This window comes from Lissotriton helveticus, chromosome 3_1, assembly GCF_964261635.1.
Source record: "Lissotriton helveticus chromosome 3_1, aLisHel1.1, whole genome shotgun sequence".
NCBI classification, from domain to species: Eukaryota; Metazoa; Chordata; class Amphibia; order Caudata; family Salamandridae; genus Lissotriton; species Lissotriton helveticus.
The window spans coordinates 389,450,148-389,471,824 of NC_136061.1; the positions used below are offsets into that span (position 1 = coordinate 389,450,148).

At 45.1% G+C, this 21,677-nt stretch overlaps 1 protein-coding gene across 2 annotated transcripts in view; it reads right to left on the bottom strand.

Annotated features, from left to right (window-relative positions):
- Nucleotides 1-16,957, bottom strand: part of HIC1 (HIC ZBTB transcriptional repressor 1) — a 79,228-nt gene extending 62,271 nt beyond the window's left edge. The window contains exon 1 of one of the 2 annotated variants that reach the window (XM_078680139.1): nucleotides 16,816-16,957. In XM_078680139.1, coding sequence (XP_078536265.1) covers nucleotides 16,816-16,840 — 25 coding nt within the window. In that variant the 5' untranslated portion in view covers nucleotides 16,841-16,957. Of the gene's footprint in view, nucleotides 1-10,103; nucleotides 10,256-16,815 lie in introns of those variants that run through there. The other variant, XM_078680140.1, reaches the window with a different exon arrangement.
- Between the last annotated feature and the right edge of the window lie 4,720 nt (nucleotides 16,958-21,677).

The window sequence follows — 21,677 nt, forward strand, 5'->3', positions numbered from 1 at the left end:
CAAGTATTTTTCAGAGGTTTTGGCGTTAACTCTCAGCTTTGGGTGTTTTATAGTAGCAGCTGCAGACAGGTATCCTGCAGCGGATTTCCTTGTGTTTTATAATGTCACCTGCTGCCAAGTATTGCTCAGCCGTGTCTCTATGCTCTGTGTGTTTTACGTCACCTGCTGCCAGGTTTCAGCTGCATTACCTCTGGGTATTCACTGTCACCTGCTGGCAGGTTTAATTCGATAAACTTACAGCCTAGACATGATGCTTTACTTACTACAAGCAGGATTTTCCATTTGCTCAGCGCTGGCTTGCCCATCTTGAGTCGCACAGAATTTTGGTTTGACTTAAATTTATATAAATTAAATATATATTGTGAAGTATATACAAAGGTTGAGTGAGTCCCTGTCTAATAGCTAAAAAAGCTCAGTTGAAGGGAAATTGATGAACTGGGTGCTAAGTGGTCTGATCTGTGGTGTGAGCACTTTTGAGAAATCACCTGCCTGCTTGGGACGTACTACAAATGAGGCATCAGACACTGGATATGCATGTACCTCATCTATGCTTGGGATAAACTGAAAAAGAAGAATGTGTCATTTTCCAAGTGACCTGAATGTTATAGCAAAGAAAGTTGCTCAGCAATTATGTGGAACGTTTTTGTAACTCCTGCGCCTCAAAAATATCTGCTGACAGCGTTGCGGGCATACATAACTGAAGTCTTTATTCGCTTTCCTTTCTTCCGCTACAGCGTAAGTTCATCAGATAGCACTGGAAAAATAAAAAATAAATAGGTGCTTCTGTATGTATTGGGGTGAAAGGAGATGTTGTGAACTTATTTTGCATTTATCAGATCGTGAAACAAGAAAGAAGTTCTCTTCTGAAATCAAACATTGATGGAACTTAAGGAGTGTGTGAACAGCTTCTCGATAGGACAGAAGTATCAAGTCTGTTCTTGCCTGGCTTCATTTGCAAACGTGTAACACAGCACTTAACACAATGCCCGTGGAGCGTGGAAGCTGTGATCCAAGCTGGCTACAGAAAGAGTGCCACCACCAAGAACGAGACTGCTGACTTTATCCTGTGCCATTATTGTTTCACATGAACCTTTTAGAGAAGACCCATGTGCAGCACACGGGCTTTAGTGTGCACTGAATCTATAGCCGTGACTACGGTACATTTAGTGTCTGTTTCTATAAGTCCAGCCAAGATTTATCATGACGACTTATTTTATTTTGCGCAAAAGAAATATTTATGGAATGTATTGTTGCATACTGTTGTATGATGATTTAACCTTTTAAAACAATAAAGGTAAATGTACTTGAGTTAAACACTGCCAGGTGTTCCACAGCTTTTGCTGTGAGTATCTTATATGGCTACATACGCTCTTCGGTTTGACTTCTGACCTTACCACCTACTCTGAGGAGTTTTGCAGTTTTATATTTATACCTTCAATACATTACTGTGTTTTGCGTTTTTTTCCACAGAATTTTACAAATAAATGCAGACAGACCAACCCTTTCCCTGTTTGTATTTAGTTTTAACAGTGAAAATGCAGAAATTAGGCATTTTTTGAGTGTGTCTCCATGCTGTCAATGATGACTGCCAGGCCCATAGATGTGCATATTGACAGCATGGAGAGTTTCACAAAGGTTGAGATGTGCTAATGAAGCTTATATAGATAATGTGTACCTTACCCTCCCACTTCCTGACCGGTGTTCTGCAGCATTTTAGAAGATTGACCTCTTTTGCTTATCTCTTACTTTTAGTATCGAAGTAACCTCTACTTGTTTCGTCATGCTTGGTGTAGTGGGTGAGGAAGTAAGTAGCTTCTTCAGTAAGGTTCATAGTGCAGATACGACTCCCATGTCCGAATATGCGCCTGCCAGCCCCGCTCATCCGCTCTCTGTGCTGTCTTAACTTGGCATCCCCATATCTGTCTATTTCATTCCCTTTCACTTTGCATTTTCTGGTCATTGCCCTGTATTTGGGATCTCCCGATCTGGTTGCTTGCACTGAATGCATTGTTTGTTTGCCTGTACGTGGGATCTCTTAGTGTGCGCATCTCTGCTTGAAGCCCGCTCACTGCGTATTTGAAGATCATTGGCCTGTATTTAAGACCCCAGATCTGATTGCCTCTATTGCAAGCTCATTGTTGCTTACTGTGTATTTGCTAGCCAAATGCCTGTGTGTTGTGGATTTACAGATCTGTGTGTGTCTGCCTATGTCTGCTTCCAGCCTCTCTCCCATCACCAAAGCTTAATGCACGGGTCTTCACCATTTTTCATGCTGTGCCTTGTATAAAACCAAAATCATCACGGCCCCGCGAATGGCAAACATAATTAATTATAATATGATACAAAATGGCAAAACTGAACATATTTAACATATCAGACATTGTAGTTATGATAAGTTATCCCTTTTAAAAAGGCAAATACCCGACTTCCAAAATTCTATTGGCAGCCAAGTCTCTCCGTTAAACTACCCACAGTATGATCCTTCATCAGAAATAATGTGAAGGAACGTTGAGGGCTGATGGCTCCCCCACACCTTGATTCCTACTCTCACATAGGACCAAAGATGTTAGTGATGACCCATTACAGAGTGGCTCAGTGCCATTCTTTTTTTAAACATCTCTGTTGTAATGTAAATTTTTTTAAAGCTCTAGTTGCGGAAACCCTATCATACACTAACACTACTCGCAGTTTGTGGAGTTTTATGGGTCATTGTGAGACTGACAGATGTCATTGTAAATGGCTCAATTGTATAAATACATGTTATTGTAAACTGGACCATGCTAACTGATATGCCCTAAGGGACTCACTAATGGCTGACATACAAGCACAGGGTTATAACAGGAATTGTCCAGAATCACACAGTTTGATAGAGTGGGGAATTTGGGGTGTTAAACAGACAGTGGTCTTCTAGTGAGGAAGTATGGGGCAGGAACACTATTTCGATTAATTTTTATGTTTTGCGTTTTTTTCCACGGGAATTTTACAAATAAATACAGGAAGACATCAACACATCTTTCAACAAGTAATTCTGCCACTAAATCCTCTGACACTGAGACTACCAATTGTGAACTATTTTAGAAAACACCAGAGTTATGACTACAAAAGGTACGTCTGCTTCTCTTTACCTTTAGTATGAAAGTCCTGTAAAATGCATAGCAACTTTAGAATGGCAATTTTTCAATCTTCTCAAAAGACCAACTCTCCAGATTTCTTTCTGTGTTTCATTGGATTAAACAAATCTTAAAGACCGATAAAAAAAGGCATTCACCTCATCAAATCAATAGTACGCAAATTCCACAAGATGACAATTCAATGGATCAATCAATTAACAAATCCACTAAAACGTATATGGAGTCTAAACACTTTTCAAATGTTCTAGAACAGAAGGACAAGTGAATGGTGCACCTCACAACTAGTAGAATTAAAAACAATAAGCTGAAATATTTCAGTCAGCAATGAATCCCAAATTGTCAAGTTTATAAAAAAAATAGTCAGAGCAACAATGAGCAAGATGCTATCAGTGTTAAAGGACGTAAGTGAAACCCCTTCGCTGAGACTGAGGAAAAATATTATAAAGAATCCTGTTAACAATATCCCACTGATCTTGTCCATTGCTGGAATGTGATCAAAAACATATTAGCATTCAAGACATGTGTTTTTGAACAATCAAATAGGCCATCATGAAAGTCCATAACTGGTGCATATTTCTACATAGAAACATAGAGATGCTTTGGTGTAAAACTAGGAAAAATCAGCAAGAAGAAATTCCCACTAAATAATGAAATGTAACTTTCTTTTTGACTAATGAACGGTCAACCTAAAATCTACAAAGTAAACAGTCAAGCCTAAAATCTTGATCCAACCTGATCAAAATTAATAATGATCAAAACACTAGCCACCTTTAGATTTCGACACTCACAAGGGAGCCAAGAAGAAATATCGCCAGGTGCTGCATGAACAGGTGAATACAGTAACGCAGCTTGGGTGCCACGGGAACTGTTCAAGCAGGGAAGCGGCCCCTTTGGCTGCTGTTGAGTAGAAAAATACAGCCATCATCAGCGTTCAATGGGCTTTGGCGCACTGCACCTGTTGCACCAGTGGTAGCTACACTCCTGGTTGAATAATACTAGTCCACGGTGGTCTTCAGGGCAAGAGCCCCAAAAAGCATAAATCCGAGCCTCTGATTGTAGGGTGTCAGAGTTCTAAGCCCTAGAAATTTGTGTCAAACTAGATCTTCATACAATCAATAGGGACATTGGTAGTCAGAAGCCAAATACGACAGCCATAATTTAGTAATATAATAGCTTTTGCTTAGTGCACTTCTATTAAGTGACATAGTGGACTCTGTCCTAGGGTGCCGACCACTATGGTCAATTATGTTTTTTTCTTATTTTCTTAATATTTCGTTTATTATCAACAATACCCAAATATCGCAACGTAGGAAGTAATTAAAGAGTTGTGTACTATCCAGGTGCCAATAGGACCAGAAACGTGACTTGCAAAATGGCAGAATTTGTGTTTAATACAAATTTCCTTTGAAATCGTTGGCAAATCAATAGGCTACTAGTCCATTAACAGCAAGCTGAAAGACCAATGCAGTATGGCCGAGCAGCAAAACTTCATAAGCATTATAAAGAATTCTTAGGTACTGGCCGCCTGACCAGAGAGGCAAAGGGGTGTTTATGGATGTAAGGCCAGGGAGTCATTGTGGTCATTTAAGAAGATATTAAAAAGGTAGAGAGCCAAGACACATTCCTGACGCACCCCTGACCAGCAATTGATCTCAGCACACCTACTCAACTTGTTATGTGATCTCACAAATATGTGCCCAAATAAAATTGAGACATAAAATATGCGAGACTCCGGAGAGAACCCATCCTTAGCATCTCGGGCTTCAGACCGAACCTGATCCCTAGCTAATTCATTGAATTTGCAATTGCAAGGCTAGCGCTTAGTTGCACATCACCCTACAGCCCAAAACTGAAAAGACCATCTACATGTGTAAACAGAATAAGCCTTGTAAAACCTCGTTTGGGTTGCATGAAGGATGCCTTTCTTTTTAAACCAATCAATCAAATATATTAATAGAGTTTAAGAAAACAATTGTGCAGGTGAACAAAGCATGGAGGAGAATTTATAATTCTTAGGATCAATTTGTAATTGCTTCTTGTGTTTTAATAATCATAACGTCCCCTCCCTTGGAAAATTAGAGGATTTGACTGTAAATAAAATGGCATTGAACCAATAAGCCACAACAGCGGCCCCCAGTGAATGTGCTCTTTTAATAGATTATTTCGAATTGTCAGGCCCCATGTCATTGGAGGGCTTGTTTGAAGTGAGCAAGTCAGTAATAATAATCTCGAATGATACTGAAGTAAAAGCCTCAAATGAAGGAGATCATTAGAGAGATTTGTTCCTCTGTGATATCTTTTAAGATCAAAAATGTAAGCAGCTCAGTTTAACTAATCAGTTTTATCTGATGTGTGCTTTTTACCACCACGCACATTCTTAGCTAGAGACAAAACATGCTGTTGTTTACAATGTAAAATTGTGCATAAAAATGAGTTCTTATGGCAATTTCCTTTTTTTACTTTCTTTTGATCAAGTGGCACATGGCCTGTTTGGCATATTTCATAACTTACAGCTGCAAAGTAAAACATTCAGCTAGCAACAAAAGTTGCAAACTGATTCGCAAACCAGTATTAACTGCTAGTTTCTTTTTTATTATGTTTCTTATGCTTACATCTTTTGTAGAAAATCGTGTTTCTGATGGCACCTATGCACATACCTGTGGAGAATGTTTCTCGTCTAACACAATAGCTTTCTATTTTTTATCGAATCAATAAGGACTTCCTTATACATTTCAACAAAAGCACAGAAATTATGAAAAATACATTTGGGGAATTATTTTGAGGTAGCTGCAGTTGAAGCTTTTACACGTCGATTTTATTAAGTTTAGTTGGTAAAAATTGCATGCTACCTACGACTATTTTCTCTAGGCGGGTTTGCAGAAAAAAAGTTTTCTAAGGGGTCTAAAAGCGATGCAATTGACATCCTTCGGAATAGAAGGCTCCCAGAAAGAAAAACAGAACTTGTAAGATTTTGAATGTACTTCAAAAAGTGAAAGACGTTAGACTCACCATACACCAACAAGCTTAATGTAGCCTTTGCGTGGTAACCTTGCTCTCATATATAAACACTGCCATATGAAATGAAGTGGTCCCCTGGTCACTCCAAGCAGAGACACAACAAACATACATATACACAAACATACACATGCACACCAGGCCAGGACATGTTGCACTCTCCTGGTGCCATCTGTTGCAGATCGTAGCCCGGTACACATTGTCCGCCCAGCGCCCTTCTTACGATGCCTCTGCCCATTGTCTTCTGTGCCACCCTTTTTAGGTCGCGCCTGCGATGCAGGGGCGAAAGCCCCTGCTGTCGCAAAGCGATCTATTGTAATCATTTTAGTCCTTTTCCCGTTCAAGGACTAGGCAGAGACAACAGACTGTCACGCGCACGCAGCCGGCCGGAATCGGATCAGGTCACGCGCTCCGATCCCGGCCGGCTGTTCACAACACATGCACACGCAGGCACACACGCAGGCACAGGCAGGCACACAGGCAGGCACACAGGCAGGCACACACGCAGGCACAGGCAGGCACACACGCAGGCACACACAACACACACACACACAGACAGACGCACGCACACACATTCCCCCCCTCCCCCTGCGCTCCGATCCCGGCCGGCTGTTCACAACACATGCACACGCAGGCACACACACAGGCAGGCACACAGGCAGGCACACAGGCAGGCACACACGCAGGCACAGGCAGGCACACACGCAGGCACACACAGACTCCAAGACACATACACACACGCATACACACACGCACGCATACACACAGACTCCAAGACACATACACACACGCTCACACACATACAGAGCCCCCCGCCGCCCCACGCACACACACATGCCCCCCGCCCTCGCAGCTCAGCAAAGGCCCCCACTCACCGGTACTCGTCTCCAGGCGAGGGCTCGTTGCAGGCGGCGGCGGTCTCTTCCTTCTGTGCGTGCGAGGCTCTCTCGCCTCACGGGAGCCCGCCCGGGCTTCCGGTGTGTCTTCACGTCCTGCCACCGGCCTGCCTGACTTCCGCCCGGGATTGTAAACCTTGTAATATACATGAGGGTGTTCGTTCCCAACGACCGCCGGTGGAAATGATGCTTTAACAGAAGCAAATCTGCATTTATGTGGATACCGACAATCTTCTGAGTTTGTGAGTCTTCTCCTGTTTTTCAGTGTGCCCCACCCAGCAGTAACACTGTTATTATTGCAGCATTCAGAAGTTCAATTCCTAAATGTAAAAGTTACGTTCTCGGAGTTGCTGTTTGCGCACCTGCGTTACACTTCGCTGCATAAAATGCTTTGTGAATCAACGCCGGTACCTCTCTAGTTTGAAAGATCTGCCGACAGGGGTTGATAGTCCTGCATTGGATGGGTGCTTACACGGGCCAGAAGGATTCTGGGAAATGTGCTGAGTGCCTTCGATGAAGGGTGCAAGTTGTCATCCTTCCTGAAATGTTGTTTGGACCGGGCTGCGCAGCACCATTACGATGTTTAGGCAAGGCATCTAAAAAAACACGTGACGTCATCGATGTGCGATGTGTGTTTTATTTTTTCTTACGAAGGGGGTAAACAGAAGTACAAAGCTGTCATAACTTTTAAACTAGAAAGGCCATTTACCACCCGTAAGACTCATGCAATATGATAAGCCAATAGAATATTTGATACACAGAAAGATCTTTAGGGTAAGTGAAATTCGTTTTTGGCTTTCATTATACGAGTTAATTTCTTTTTTGCATATTATCTAGCTGAACCCAAAACAATAGTCACTCACCCGAAAGAAGACTTTTCGACAAATGTGCACTAGATAGAGTGTAGAGGTATTTATGCACTGAAAAACAAATTCATTATAACGCGGAAAATAAATATGATTGGTCTGATGATTCACAGACATGGCGTGTGTTGGTTGGTGTTGCCATGGTGAGAAGCCTTTATGGGATTATCATATGTAAATGCACATTACCATTGCATACACGTATGTCAAAGAGATCAAAGCACCAACATGTCATTTTTCAGAACACAGACCCAGCGTTCTGACAGAATAGCAATAAATATTCACTCTAAATCACCCCAACAGTAGGGCTCCTGAGAAGAAAAAAGGCAGAAGAAAAACTGCCTTCTGCCGGCACATTATCTGCCAGCTCACAGAGCCATGCTTCTTGTATGTGGAGAAGTGTGGCTCAAATGGTTAGAGTCTGAAGATGAGTGCGCTACGTGGGTACGTAAGCGCATCCCTGTATGATAGGCACACTTGTAAATGTTCAGGAAGGCCTGACTCAAATATGGGTTCAATCGAAAATAGTTCAAGAAGATGGGTTCAAAGTTTCATCATCGTTTGTATTTAGTGGATTCACAAAAGTGTACAGTCAAGCGTTACATCACGCTGTGTTCATTATGAATCAACAGTAGTTCAACAAATGCTCCAATGCATTTCGGACTGGAGTAGTCCTTTATCAAGGAGCGCTTTTAAATAATTCGGCTCGGAAATTAAAATATTCGAAGCCTCTCACTTTAACAAGATGTTGCCTAAAGGGCTCTTAAGATGAGCAAAAAAACTGAGGTTACAAATGTGTAGAAATGTCTGGGTGGTATGTATAGGAATGACAGCAGTCTTTGAAGTGCAGACTGCACGCTTATTAACGCATTTAAAGGTGGTGTCTGTCAATCAATGAACAATGGAAAGCCTACTTCCTTCTTTGCTCAAACAACGTCGAACCTTCTTAACTCTGTGTCTAAATAAAGGGAGATTTAAGAACCGAGAAAGACTTTTTCAGGGAACATGAAATGTCTTCAATAACACATCACACTTATTTACCACTGGAGTAAAAAATGGAACTGGCTATTGGCAGGTAAGTTAAAACATCCACAAGTGTGTAAAAAATAATTTCTTCTGCTTTTAAGCTCAAAGCGGTTATTCGTTGCTTAGTTACCAAATGTGCTTTATTTTGGAAAAGACGAAGGTCCTTCCCCGCAAGTCACAGAGGGCAATCTAAAATGTGTAGGTGCAGCAGAATATAAAGTGGACATAAAATGTGTTTCTTGAGAGTTGTCCCTGATATGAGCAATTAAAAGGCGTCTGACATTGATTCAGCTTGCTATAATTTTACAATTATTTCAGTAATGTGATGTTTCATCTAGCTTTACCCTATAAAAACCTCTAAGGTACCCTTTACAAATTGTGCTGATAGTCCTCAGAGAAGAAAAGAGACCGCAGTTCAAAACCCAACCAGCAGAAGAGAGACCGCAATAGAGGCTGCCACTGCAGCCATGCACAACCGTAGGATGGTGCTTGCATTGCTGCAGCTCATTTGTTGCATTCCTCCCAAGGCATGTTATTTACAAAAGTTTAAGCTATTGCCATTATAAATTACAATAACTGTTATTTAAGTATTAATTATTTAAAAAAAATAAAAGCCATTGTTATTTGTAATAGCAATACATCTAAGTCACGTAAATACAAAACATGTTGCATTACAAATGCTATAGGTGTCACATTTGTGAAAGTTATAACTATTGGCATTGTAATTGACAAAGCTATTAATTTCGCTATTTTCAAAACCAACACACAAATAAAAAATGTGTCATTTACAAGACAAATAGCTCAAACTTTCCTAATGCGAGACCTATTGCATTGCAAATGCTTGTTCTCCTTCCACGTGTCTCCTCTGACCTCTGTCTCATCAGCCTCCCGTTTTCTCTTCCCTGTTTCTCCTTACCCATGTCTCCCCTGTCTCCTGTTTTGTCTTCCTCCTGTATCTCTTTCCTGGTGTCTCTTTCTGCAAGGCCAATATATGCCAACAGACCCGATTCAGGAGAAAGTCCGGATTTTTAAGCCCAAAAACGCTTCATTTTAACTGCCTCAGCCTGAACATGCCTCTGCATCAATGTAAGTGAATGGGGGAAATACATCTCCACTCTTTCTTGTTCCGAAATGCTGGTATTGCCTGTTTCTCTTCCCCCTTGCCTACTTACCCTTGATTGCTCCTTTCACTTCCCTCTCTGTCCTTCCATTCCTGGTGAATTCTGCTTCGTGTGCCCCTTGTTTCCTGTGCCCTGCCAGCACTGCCCTATTTCTTCAGCCACCTTTCTCCCGTGCTTCTGGTCTTCGAGGGCCACCTGTACCCCGTGTATCTCCTGCCCAGTCCTTCTTTTTGTGCTCCAGCCCGCCTGTTTGAGGGGTGTGCCCTCCAACATCCCACCCCCTCTCCTATGCTCTCTCTCCTTCCCCTGTGCTGCTGCAAAGGTCACCCGGCCTCCATATCACAATATTACCCCGCAGCCACCACAGGCCTCCGGCGCTGCCGCATGTGCCCCTTGCCCCCTGCATCCCTTGTGCCCCCGGCCTGTTCACCCGGTCCCATGTGCCCACTCCTCCCCCGGGCACGGGTTATTCCAGCGGTTTCCTCTGCTATTTCAGTCGCAGATAAAGGCCGCAGTCTCTGCCGCGCCGCATGTGACCGGCCTCCTCCAGGCCGGGGTAAAGCCCCGGCCAGGAACTTCACATGACCCCGGCGTGAACTCCACACACGCCGGCCGGGCTCGCTGCAGCCGCGCGGCTTCCTGCCCGGCCTCCCCGGAGTGTGCAGCGACAGCACGGCCCTCTCACCCCTGCTGGGGGGCGCCCTCCGGGGCAGGCATGCGCCCCTCGCCCCCGGAGAGGAGTGACGCCTGGGCACCCCTGGGCGTAGGGTGCCCTCCTCACTCGGGAACGCATGCCCCCCTCACCCCCGGAGAGGAGTGACGCCCGTACACCCCTAGGCGTAGGGTGCCCTCTCACCCGGGGAAGGCATGCCCCCTCACCCCCGGAGAGGAGTGACGCGGGCACCCCATGGCGGAGGGTGCCCCCCTCACCCGGGGACGGCATGCCCCCTCACCCCAGGAGAGGAATGACGCACTCACCCCATGGGGAGTCCTCACGGGAAGAGGCGTGACGTCATCACCACTGAGATAGGCATGGGTGGATCTCTCCCGGAATAGGGGGGCACATGCCAACCTCTCTCTCTCGGATTGTCTTATGGCGGGAACTCACTTACCCTCAAGGAGACACCCGCCGTCTGAGGGGAGTCCTCCCTCCTTGCCCATGGCAAAGGATACTATTATCACTCCATGGGTGAAGCCCTCCTCGGGCCAGAGGGTGTCATGCCCTCTTCATCACGTGGGAGGTCCGCCATTGTCACCCGAGAAGGTCGTGACCTCTCACCCAAGCGGACTCCTGCCAGGCTGCAGCTCTGGCCGCAGGGGAGGGATGCACTCCTCACCTCAGGACCTGGGCATGCACTTTTCACCCCACAGGGAAAATACATGGGAACCAGAGACAAGCGAGGCGTCTCCACGGAGGGCTAGATGTAGTGAGACGCAGACCGAAAGAGACAGTCGCACAGCAGCGGACGAGCCGGGTTTAAAAGACAGTTCGAGCTCTACTCATCCTTAGAGGTAGTCACACACCTCTCTCCTCATGCCGCAGCCGTCCCAACTCTCGGTCGTAGAGTGCTAGTTGGCTGTAGGCGCTCCCCGTCCCAAGTGTGGTCGAATCACCCCCAACATCTCACACCAAAGGCATGTCTAGCAGGTCCAGGGTGGCTGGCTTCTTGGGAGGGGAGGCATTTTCATGACAGCTCGGTACCTGGAAGGGCCTAGGGGGACTGGGCCATTCAACTGACTCTGCGCCAGCCCCATGTTTTTTAATTCTGAAAGGCACCACCAGCCCATTGGGGAATCCCCACCTTCCTCATTGGCCTCCCCGTCTAGAACGCTGACCTTTTAGGACTGCAACTGAGAGCACCACAGACTTTTAATATGTGCAGCAGAATGGCTGGCAACCGTTTGTTTAAAGACATATTCTACCTGAACCCCACACGGGTAGCAGCCCTCACACCATTAGAACCGGACCCCGCCCCTGAACACTTCACGGCCACCGACCAATCCCGTTTTACGGGCCCGAACCCCAACCACCTCAGAAGACACCGCATTCGTAGAATAACTGTTTACAGCAAAGTCCGTGCTGTGAAACAGGCGAAAGGTGGTGATACGAGAGTGCGATGTAAAACACCGAAATACAAAAAACACACCGCAAAGTCCTCCATTGCGTTTCTCAGGATTAGGGACTTGGCTGCGGAGTTATCTTCCAAATGACGGTAAAAATCTTCCAGATTTTTTTTAAATTTAGAAACCGTTACAATCTGGTAATTCTGTTTTGCTATTTGGTGTCGGGACTAATCTTTTTAACGAGGCTAGTGTTTTTTGAATGAACGTTACGTGAAACTGGTTCCTGGTCCAGACTTTCTAAAGCGAAAGAAAAGGACAAATATTCTGGCGAAATATTTAAAAAGAGAGTGAGTGAGATAATGATTGACCACACAGTCACCAGAGAGAGAGAGTGGTACCAGAGAATCCACTGATTAAGAGAGACATGCTGAACTGAGATAGAGCAGACATTCACGCATAACCATCGAAACGGGCGCCTCTCTCGTTTCCGCTGGCATCAATGTCCACCCCCCCCCAAAAAGAAATCCTGTGACGGGGTCACCTGGTGACCCGGGGGTGCTGTAGAGTTACACTTTGGAGAATAAATATCCGAAGCTCACCTGGGCCTGGCCGGGAGCAGCTGGTGTCCCTTAAAACCCCGGCAGTCCTGAGCAGAGTCAAGCAGTCCACCCACGCCTCTTCCCTCCTTCTTACCTCTCCCCATCCCGGATCCCTTTCTCTGTTTGCAGGCCATTTTCTTTCACCCCTTTTTTTTCATCTTCTCAACTCTCTTCATTCAACCTCTCACTTCACCTTCAATCACCTCTCGCAGTTCTGTCTCTCCACTCCCCTCATCTCTAACAGTCTCTCGCATTTATCTCAGCCTCTCTGGCCCCCTCACCTCTCGCACCCCTCAGCACTTCTCATTCACCTCCACTCTGTCCCTTCAAATTTCTGTCTTATGTATTTGTATCCTCCACCTCTCCAGTCCACCCTTCCACGTCTTCCCATTGTCCTTCCACCCCTTATTGAACCCACGTCAATCTCCCCTGTCACGCCAGCACCCACCCCAGTACTCTTCCCCTATGGCTGCTCTCCCTCACATTCTCTTTCTACCTCTCACATATCACCTCTCAGCTCTCTTCTCTCACCCTTCAACAGTAGCCCTCCTCTTCTCCCTCACCTTCCTCCCCACTCACCTCTCCTCGCGTTTCCGCACTTCCGTCACATTTCTCCTCATCTGGCCTCACCATGACCTCTCAACTCGAACTCGTTCACTCCCTTGCCGCTCTCCTCACCCCTCTCGGCTGCTTTCTCTCATCCTGTCTCCTCTCACCGTCTCACATCCTCCCTCTCACTCCTCCCACCTCCCTCCGCTCACTTCACTCACACCATCCACCCCTTCTCTCCAGTCCCCTCTCACACCCGCATACCGCCTCTCACACCTCGCTCCTCACCACTCTCCTTACCTCCCAATCGGCCTCGCATACCCCTCTGCCCCATCTCACCCGCCGCCCGACCACAGTTCACTTCTCCTCACCTTTTTGTTGTTGTATATATTGTGGTCGTATTGGCATCGTCATGACATATGGTACGCGTCGTGCAGCATTATTTCTTCTCTCTGTACATGCATATTATGTTTGGTTTTATATCCCAGCTGTCTGATTAGCCCTAGTTTATTGTTATACGTCATCTATCAAGTATTTGCCCTTATCTTTCACTTTTGTCTTTATTATCTAACATGAACACGTTTAGCTGCCCTTTTTTTCTTCAGTATAAACCGTTACAGTGTATTTTCTCTTCGCATTTCTAAATTATTTATCAAGTTGCTAACCTAATTAATCACTAAATATTAACATTCTTCACCCATCCATCCATCTATACATCTATCCATCTATCTATCTATCTATTTTTCCATTCCTCCGAACTTCCAAAGCGCTACGAAACCATTCCAGAATGAAACGTACTCCTATAAAAGCCCATTGTGCAGCCAGCCTCTTACTCTCACTTCCTCATTATATATATGCCCTCCAATCACCTTTATTCCCTTATATTTCACAGCACCAGCTTTCCCATTATTTCCTCACGATATTCCATTGCTCCAGCTTCTCTGCTCTTATTCCCTCGTTATATCCCATCGCAGCAGCCCCTGCCCTCTCACCCCCTTGTAATAAATCACAATGCCAACCTTTTACACTCATCATTTCTTTCGATTTCACTCAGTTATCCTGATTTCCTCATTCGATATCACGGTACTCGTGTTTTCACACTGCTCCCTCATCACATATGCCGCTGCCTCCGTTTGTCTTTTATTATATAGCATGGCACCAGTCGCGTGCCACTATCTCCCCATTTTATTTTGTGGGGTCAGATATTTCGTGCTCATTTCCTCGTTTTGTTTCACGGTACCAAGGTGTAGCCTCATTACATTAATTGGACTGGCCTTTGAACCCATTACCTAATTGTATAATACGGTGGCGACACTTTTACGCACATGACTTCATTATAATTCACAGCACCATCATGTTTACCCTATTTCAACATGGTAAAGTATGGTACTGACCCCTTTACCATAAGTCTCTTTGTATATCCGCATTGCATCATTGATACCGCCCTTCTTTCCGAATTCCCTCATCATATATCATACCAATCGCGGTACCCTTATTTCCTCACCATATTAAATGGTGTGAGTCTCTTCGCCTCAATCGGATGTGCTTCCACCTTACCCGTGCGCCTCGAGGCGCTGAACGAGCTGCCAGAAAGACAGACCACCACCCCGACCTCAATGACAACCCTCATACTCTGCCAGGCCCCGTGTGCAGCGCGTTCCTTTTGAAATGTGTGTCCCCAGACCGTGCTATATCGTTATCAATAATTGATCACTTCCCGGTTAAGCAATGGTACTGTACCTCGATACAAAAGTTGGTAAAGCGCCTACACCGCTGGAAGAAGTGATGGGTGCTATATCCAGCACCGCCTTTCTTACAATTTTTTCTATTAATATTCCGAATCTTATCGTTATTATTTCAGGTTATTCGGACCAGTAGCACTCGTATTATTGAGGCTGTTAAAATATTTCTGTGGCAATCGCTGATATCCACCTGCCTTTCTCTCCCTTTTTTTTGTACTTATAACGAACTATTTTTTATTTTTTTATTTGGGGGTGGGAATACATCTGCTTGAAATGTAGAAGTAACCTTCAAAGGAATTTGTGGTGGGTGGATTTTCCCAGCTTTCTATTTAAATTATTCCTTCACACCTTTCCTGATAATTAGTATTTTCAAATATAGTTCTTCAAATTAACAATGTAATACCCTATCGTTATTAAACATTAATGGGCACTGCACGTTATGCTGGTGATTTAATACGAAACACCAGGTATTTTAGAAGTGTGGAGCTGAAACTATAACTTTTATTTTAAGACTGCACAGAACTGGCTGAATAATCCGTCTCTATTTCTCCCTTTTTACTCTATAAATCTGCATGCATTTACGTCACCTTCGCGTTATTTCGCACCTGTCCGGATTATTTCGCTGCATGGCTCGCGACTCTGACGTCTGACCCAATCTTCTGAAGAGAGAGAATATTTGAAAATCACACATATTGCCAGCATGCCATGAATTCGCCTTCCCATCTACGGCCACTCACTTGACCTTTTTTGTTATAACATGATGGTTTAATAATGTCAATCTAAACACAACGATTAAATTACACACATAGTAGCTGTGTTTGCTGACAATTTGAACGAAAAGTCCTGCTGGACAGACGGAAAATGCGTGGAGTTTGTAATCTACCGGGTCCCTGGCACTCGGAGACCCGTCTCACCTGTGAGGAAGGTGTGTCCATTCTAGTGATGCGCTATCTATCGCGATGTCAGAGACTTGCGCAGAAAGCTCTGAACGCTGCTCGTGTCTGGTGGAATGTGGCACAGACTGGGACCACTTACCTGTGGATATGTGCACCTGGGTTACAAAAGTGACATATCGAAGCCGAAGTCAGTACAGAAACACGTTTATTAGCCAAAGTGCCCAGGACACTGGTACCCTGTGCCCACCCCTCGATCAAAGACGTTACCGTCAAATACAATCATGCGTCCAAGCAAACTCCGTTTCCATTTAAAATTCACCATTTCCACTAAGTGTAACCACTGCACTCTTCACACCAGTGAGCCCCGCCACTGCGCTCCTAAGTTAGCATAAAGCACATGTTGGCGCTACCTTGTATAAACATCCCGTGGGTGATACCCATGCAGACAAACACACCGTCTACACCCCATCACAAACTAGCGCTGCGTGCAGCTACTGTGTGATAACCGCGTTATCTGTAGAGTACTGCGCACTAGTGATAACGTGATAGTGATAGCGCGGCGCAATCGTGCAGTTACTACGCCCCACTTCTGCGACTGTTGTGAACCATTCACCCATCGCTAGCCAGGCGATTTAAAGTTCGGGAACGCCAGATGTTTAAAGAGCTTGATATCAGACACACATGCACGCGCTTCCTATCTCAGGGTGCGAGTTTCCACTTTCCACGCAGAATGTACCTCAGGCGTATCCCACTCCGGTGCATCCATCCAGGGATGGGCAGACGGGACCAGCCTGCAGTGCTCCTCGTCTGTGTCACCTGGCTGGGATCCGGTCGCTTCTGCTCAGAGCACCTGGAGAGATGACTGACCCTTAGTCCACACCCCCCATTCCCCGACCACAGGAGCTGTACTCACCTTGGGGCTCATCCCTGAACCCCATGCCCTGCCGGCTCCTCCAGAGGGATGCCAGGCTGCCGGCTCTCGCGCTGCTCCTCCCGGACCTCTGCTGCCGTCCCTGCTTCCCCTCTTCTCACTGCTGCACTGAGTGCTCGTGGTCTGCTGCTGCTGCCAAGGCCTGGGACCTGCGGGGAGGCTGCCACCTACCGGCCGCCCGGCTGTCTACCAGCCGGCAGTCTCACTCTGTTTGACTGCTGCCACCTAGTGGCCATCACGGACGTAGCACCCCGCAGGCCTGCCACTGTACTCGCCCTGCTTTTAGTGAGCCTGCCACCTGGTGGCTATTACCGGCCATGGCCGTGCTCCATCACGGCCACCGCACCACACAGCAACTGGGCAAAGCTGGAACTTCTCTCTGCAGCGAGTTAGGGACAGCGACCTGCACTATGCCACGACCTGACTGAAGAAGAAGAGTACACAGGGTGCTGTGGAGGGGGGGGGGGGGTCACGGACAGAGGTGCTCTTTGGTCATGGGAACATGCTTCTCTCCCTCTCATTCATAGGAGCTCGGGTATGGTCTTTCGAAAAGCTTTTGTAAAGGAAAGTTTCTTTTGGAAGAAAGAACATAGTTATTGGATTTTTTTTTAATAACATAATTTCAACGAGCCTTTCACGCAGCGACACAATTTTATAAAATGCAAATCTTTATTGAATCGACCATTTTCAGTGAAAAAACAATGATTGCGAAAGGTAAAAATGTATGATTTATATGCCATTGTGTGTCAGATACCTAAGGGGCATATTTATAAGAGGTTTTGTGTCTTATTACTTTGCCCCAGGGAGACGTTTCTATGGGTGTTGCGTGCAGGGCACAAGTCCTAAAAAAAGAAGTGGGTGGACGCTCCAAGTTAGGTGGTGTCACCGGAAGTGACATCACAACAGGAAGTAACGCCACCATAAGACTGATTGCCTCCCCTCGCTCATCCCTTAGATGCGATTGCATCAGAGAAGCCATATTTGAAAGGCCAGCTTTTGGGCAGGGGGGACGGCGTCCACCTGGTAAAAACCTGGTAAAATAAGTGGGGGGACGCCGTCCACCCGCGTGGTACCCCAACTCGAGCTCTGGTTGCGTGGGTGTTCCCATGCAATATCAATGGATTTTGACACATTCCCAAATTTACAAGAACAGGTAAACCTGGGAATGGGCTTAAATATATGCCTCCCCAGGAGAGACATAACAAGGAGAATTATCTTTATTTCTCCTTGTTTTTAGGTTTCACCTGTATAGTGTGCAAGCGCTGTTAGTAAAAGCTCAAAAACAGGCTTACAATTGGTTGGCTCCCACGTCGCTCTCATCTTCTTGCTTTTTATTGGTCAGAGCGTCCTGCTGCTTTCACTTTCTCTTCGCTGTCTGCTGACGTCCAGTCCTACTTGGAGTTTGGACCAAGTACAATTCCGGTCACTGCAGCCAGTGTCCCTCGACTGGCCGCAGCCTGTACAGGTACTTTATTTTCTTTCTAATCAGACATTTCTTAAGAGTGCATGTTAAGTAGGCTCTGTCTACCAATCTTAAACCCTCCCCCCTCGTTCCCGTCCTTGTTTATGTTGATGCGGAGCAGCCGTTAAAGGAAGTCTGGTGCAGCTGAATGATTTTCACTGCCGATGTTTATCACCACATTTTAGTACATTTTTAAATACTCTGGGACTGAGATATGCATTTTGGTGAATCGATGTTACTGAAAAATGTACTCTACCGTGAACGTGTTTTGTGTATAGAGAGCCCTCCAACCCCACACTTTCATTTCTCCTCCACGATGCACATAACGCCCACCGGAGGAAGCGTCAAACCTTACATGCAGCCTTCTCATGATAATGCTGGGAATAGGCGTTGAATGAAACCTCTCTCTCCTAGGTACACATCAGAAATGGGATTTAATCTCTGGAGGAAGCTATCCCAACTGCTCAGAGCGTCCCAGTCCTGGGAAGTGACCCCTGCAGCCACCAACTCTTTCTGATCTCTCAAAGAAGCAATTTGCTGGCTGCCGCCAAAGGACCATTTGCATGACTGACCTGTGGGGGCAGTCAAGGCAGACAATTAATGTGTTTTTTTCTGTGTAGATATGTTTTAATTTATATTTTCTTAGAGGATTCCTGCCTTGGTTATCTGTTTTGAACATTGACAAACCATTATCATTTGATCTGTAAGAAATCAGCAAGAAAAGGCATCTTGCCTTTTCTTTTGATGCGAAGATCATTGAATGAAGTCTGGTGCTGCTGAATGACTTGCGCTGCTGTTGTTTCTCACCACATTTTAGTATATTTAAAAAAAAACATTTGTACTGAGTATTGTCCTGGTTTTCTCCCAGCATGTTATCTTCTTGTATTGTTTTGTTGCGGGGCCAGCATGTGTTCCCTTTCCTCCTTTGTTTTTTACTACGCTAGCATGTTCAGTCAAGTGCTGGGCTACCATCGAATTTCCAGATGGTCACTCCTCTCATAGTCTGTGAGAACCATGTATAAGGGTTATTTTAAATTGTTTTATATGTATTTAGCATGCATTTTATCAATTAGCCATTTTTAAATTTTTTAAGTTTAAACCATGTTGCACAGCAGTTCGTGCTGCTGTGCAGCATTTAAACAAAGCATTGACAAAGACAATAGATTCGACAAGGCAAAACGTATTGGCTGTGCCAGTGTTTGTTTCTTCTATCTATGTGTGCTGCATTCTGCCGGCAGCTAAAGGTATGTTTAAAAACATTTATTATCAACACGTGCCCCTGCGTGATCCCCTCACGCCCCCCACTCACCCTACCACCCTTTGTTAGTTGCAGCTGCCACTGAACCTGATGTTATTGTTGTATATATTTAATATATTGATGAATTCTCTACCTTTATCTGTGGGACTATACATATTAGAAACAAATCATCAATGCATTTTAGCCAGATAACTATATCTCTTATGAGATATTTTAGCTCTTGAACCCATACCACTTGCTCCTTCCACCTGTCCATAAATAGATTAGCACAGCCGGGACTGAATCAGGTGCCCATTGCAGTTCCCTGGAGCTGACAGTACATACATATATGTTATGTTATAAGCTGTTTTGTAACATGCTCAATTACTACCGGAGTATCCTGGTGCGGTATACCGCTGGGGAACCCGTCCTGGCTTTCCCTGTGGGATGGTCCCTACTGGGAGTCCCCAAGATGAAGCCAGGCATCCCCGGCGTTGATGGGGCCGTTGTGGAGATTAGGCAAGCTAATGCCCAGAGTTGCCGAGTGGGACCCCTGGTTAGAGTAGGCACCGAGACGAGAATTATCGAGTCCGCTGACCCTGGTCCACGACACTGCCGCGTCGGGATTGAACCCTGGTCCCGGGCCGACTCCTGCTTCCGGGTCTGCCGCCTCTAACCAGTGAGCCACACCACTCCACTATCAAAATAAATATATTTTTAGACAAACACCGGTTCATTATTTTGAGAACCATATCCATGGGATGACACAGATGTAAGAGTCTGGATCTCAAATAATGCCTACAAGCATTTCATGAATGTTTGTCTTATATTAGTGTACAGTGATTGTTCATCCAATGTGATGAAGTTGTAACTTTATTCTCATCCTACATCATACATTTTCTCACAGATGTTTTTGGTGTCTCTGTTATAGGAAGGGAGTGATTGAACAAAAGCGGTGAGAACATAATCACTGTAAGTAAAGATGTGTTTGAAGAGAATATTGTGGTCTGAGTTGATAGGTCTACCTGGAGGCATTTCATTGTTTTATGTGTTTTTTTGTTAAAAAATACAATGTAGCAATTTTAGGATATTCAATACCTGGCTGGTGGTCACGCTGACACCCAACTCACTGCAAGAAGCCAACAGCTTTGCAGTCTGCCTGAAAGATCTGGCTGGGTGGATGTCAGATAATTGCTTAAGTCTAAATGGCAATAAGACGTTGGTGATGATAGTAGGAAATGCTCCATCAATATGGTCGCCGGCATGGTGGCCAACTATGTTAGGCCCAGTCCCAACCCCAAAGTCGGAGGTAAAAAACCTGGGAATATGGATGGATTCAAAACTATCCTTTGAGGCTCAGATAAATAGAACAAGAGGGAAATGCTTTGGAATCTTGAAAATCCTCAGGAAAATCCTAAACATTCTTCCTATATCATGAAGAAAAACCCTGATCCATGCTCTGGTTATAGCAAGACCGAGTTATGGGAATGTGCTGTTGCTGGGTGCAACAAAAAGAGGATGATTGCAGAAGTTTCAGTCCAACCAGAATGCAGCCGCACGTTACCCTTAACCCACCAAGAAGGGCACCCTCGGAAAACGCTCTAAAGACACTACACTGGCTACTTGTTCAAAAACATATTACATTTAAGGCACTATGTTTTAGCCATCATATCGTGCAAGGGAAAAGCCCTACCTATTTACATAACCTACTCTCTATATACGAACCAGAATGTCAGCTAAGATCTACCGGAAAACATCTGGTAAAAGTCCCTAGGATAAAAAGAGCTCATATGGGCGCAAGATCGTTTAGCTATCTGGCAGCTAAGAGCTGGAATGACCTACCCATGTCCCTCCGTAAAGAACCTATAGAGACAAACTTTCGTAAGATGCTGAAAACATGGCTATTTTTCACAATAGATACACAACTACCTATGAACTGCAGATCAATAATTTTTCCGAAGATTATCAGTGGTAATCAACATCGCGGGGACACAGCAGCTGGTGTAACCAGGGGCTATCTAAACTAAACTAAAATTGATAAGAATGAATATTCCTCCCTTTCTAGTATGCCTTTTGTCATACCAGTCTTGTAATCAAATAATCACATTCCACAGTAATAAAATGTCATATTCGTTATCTTATAAG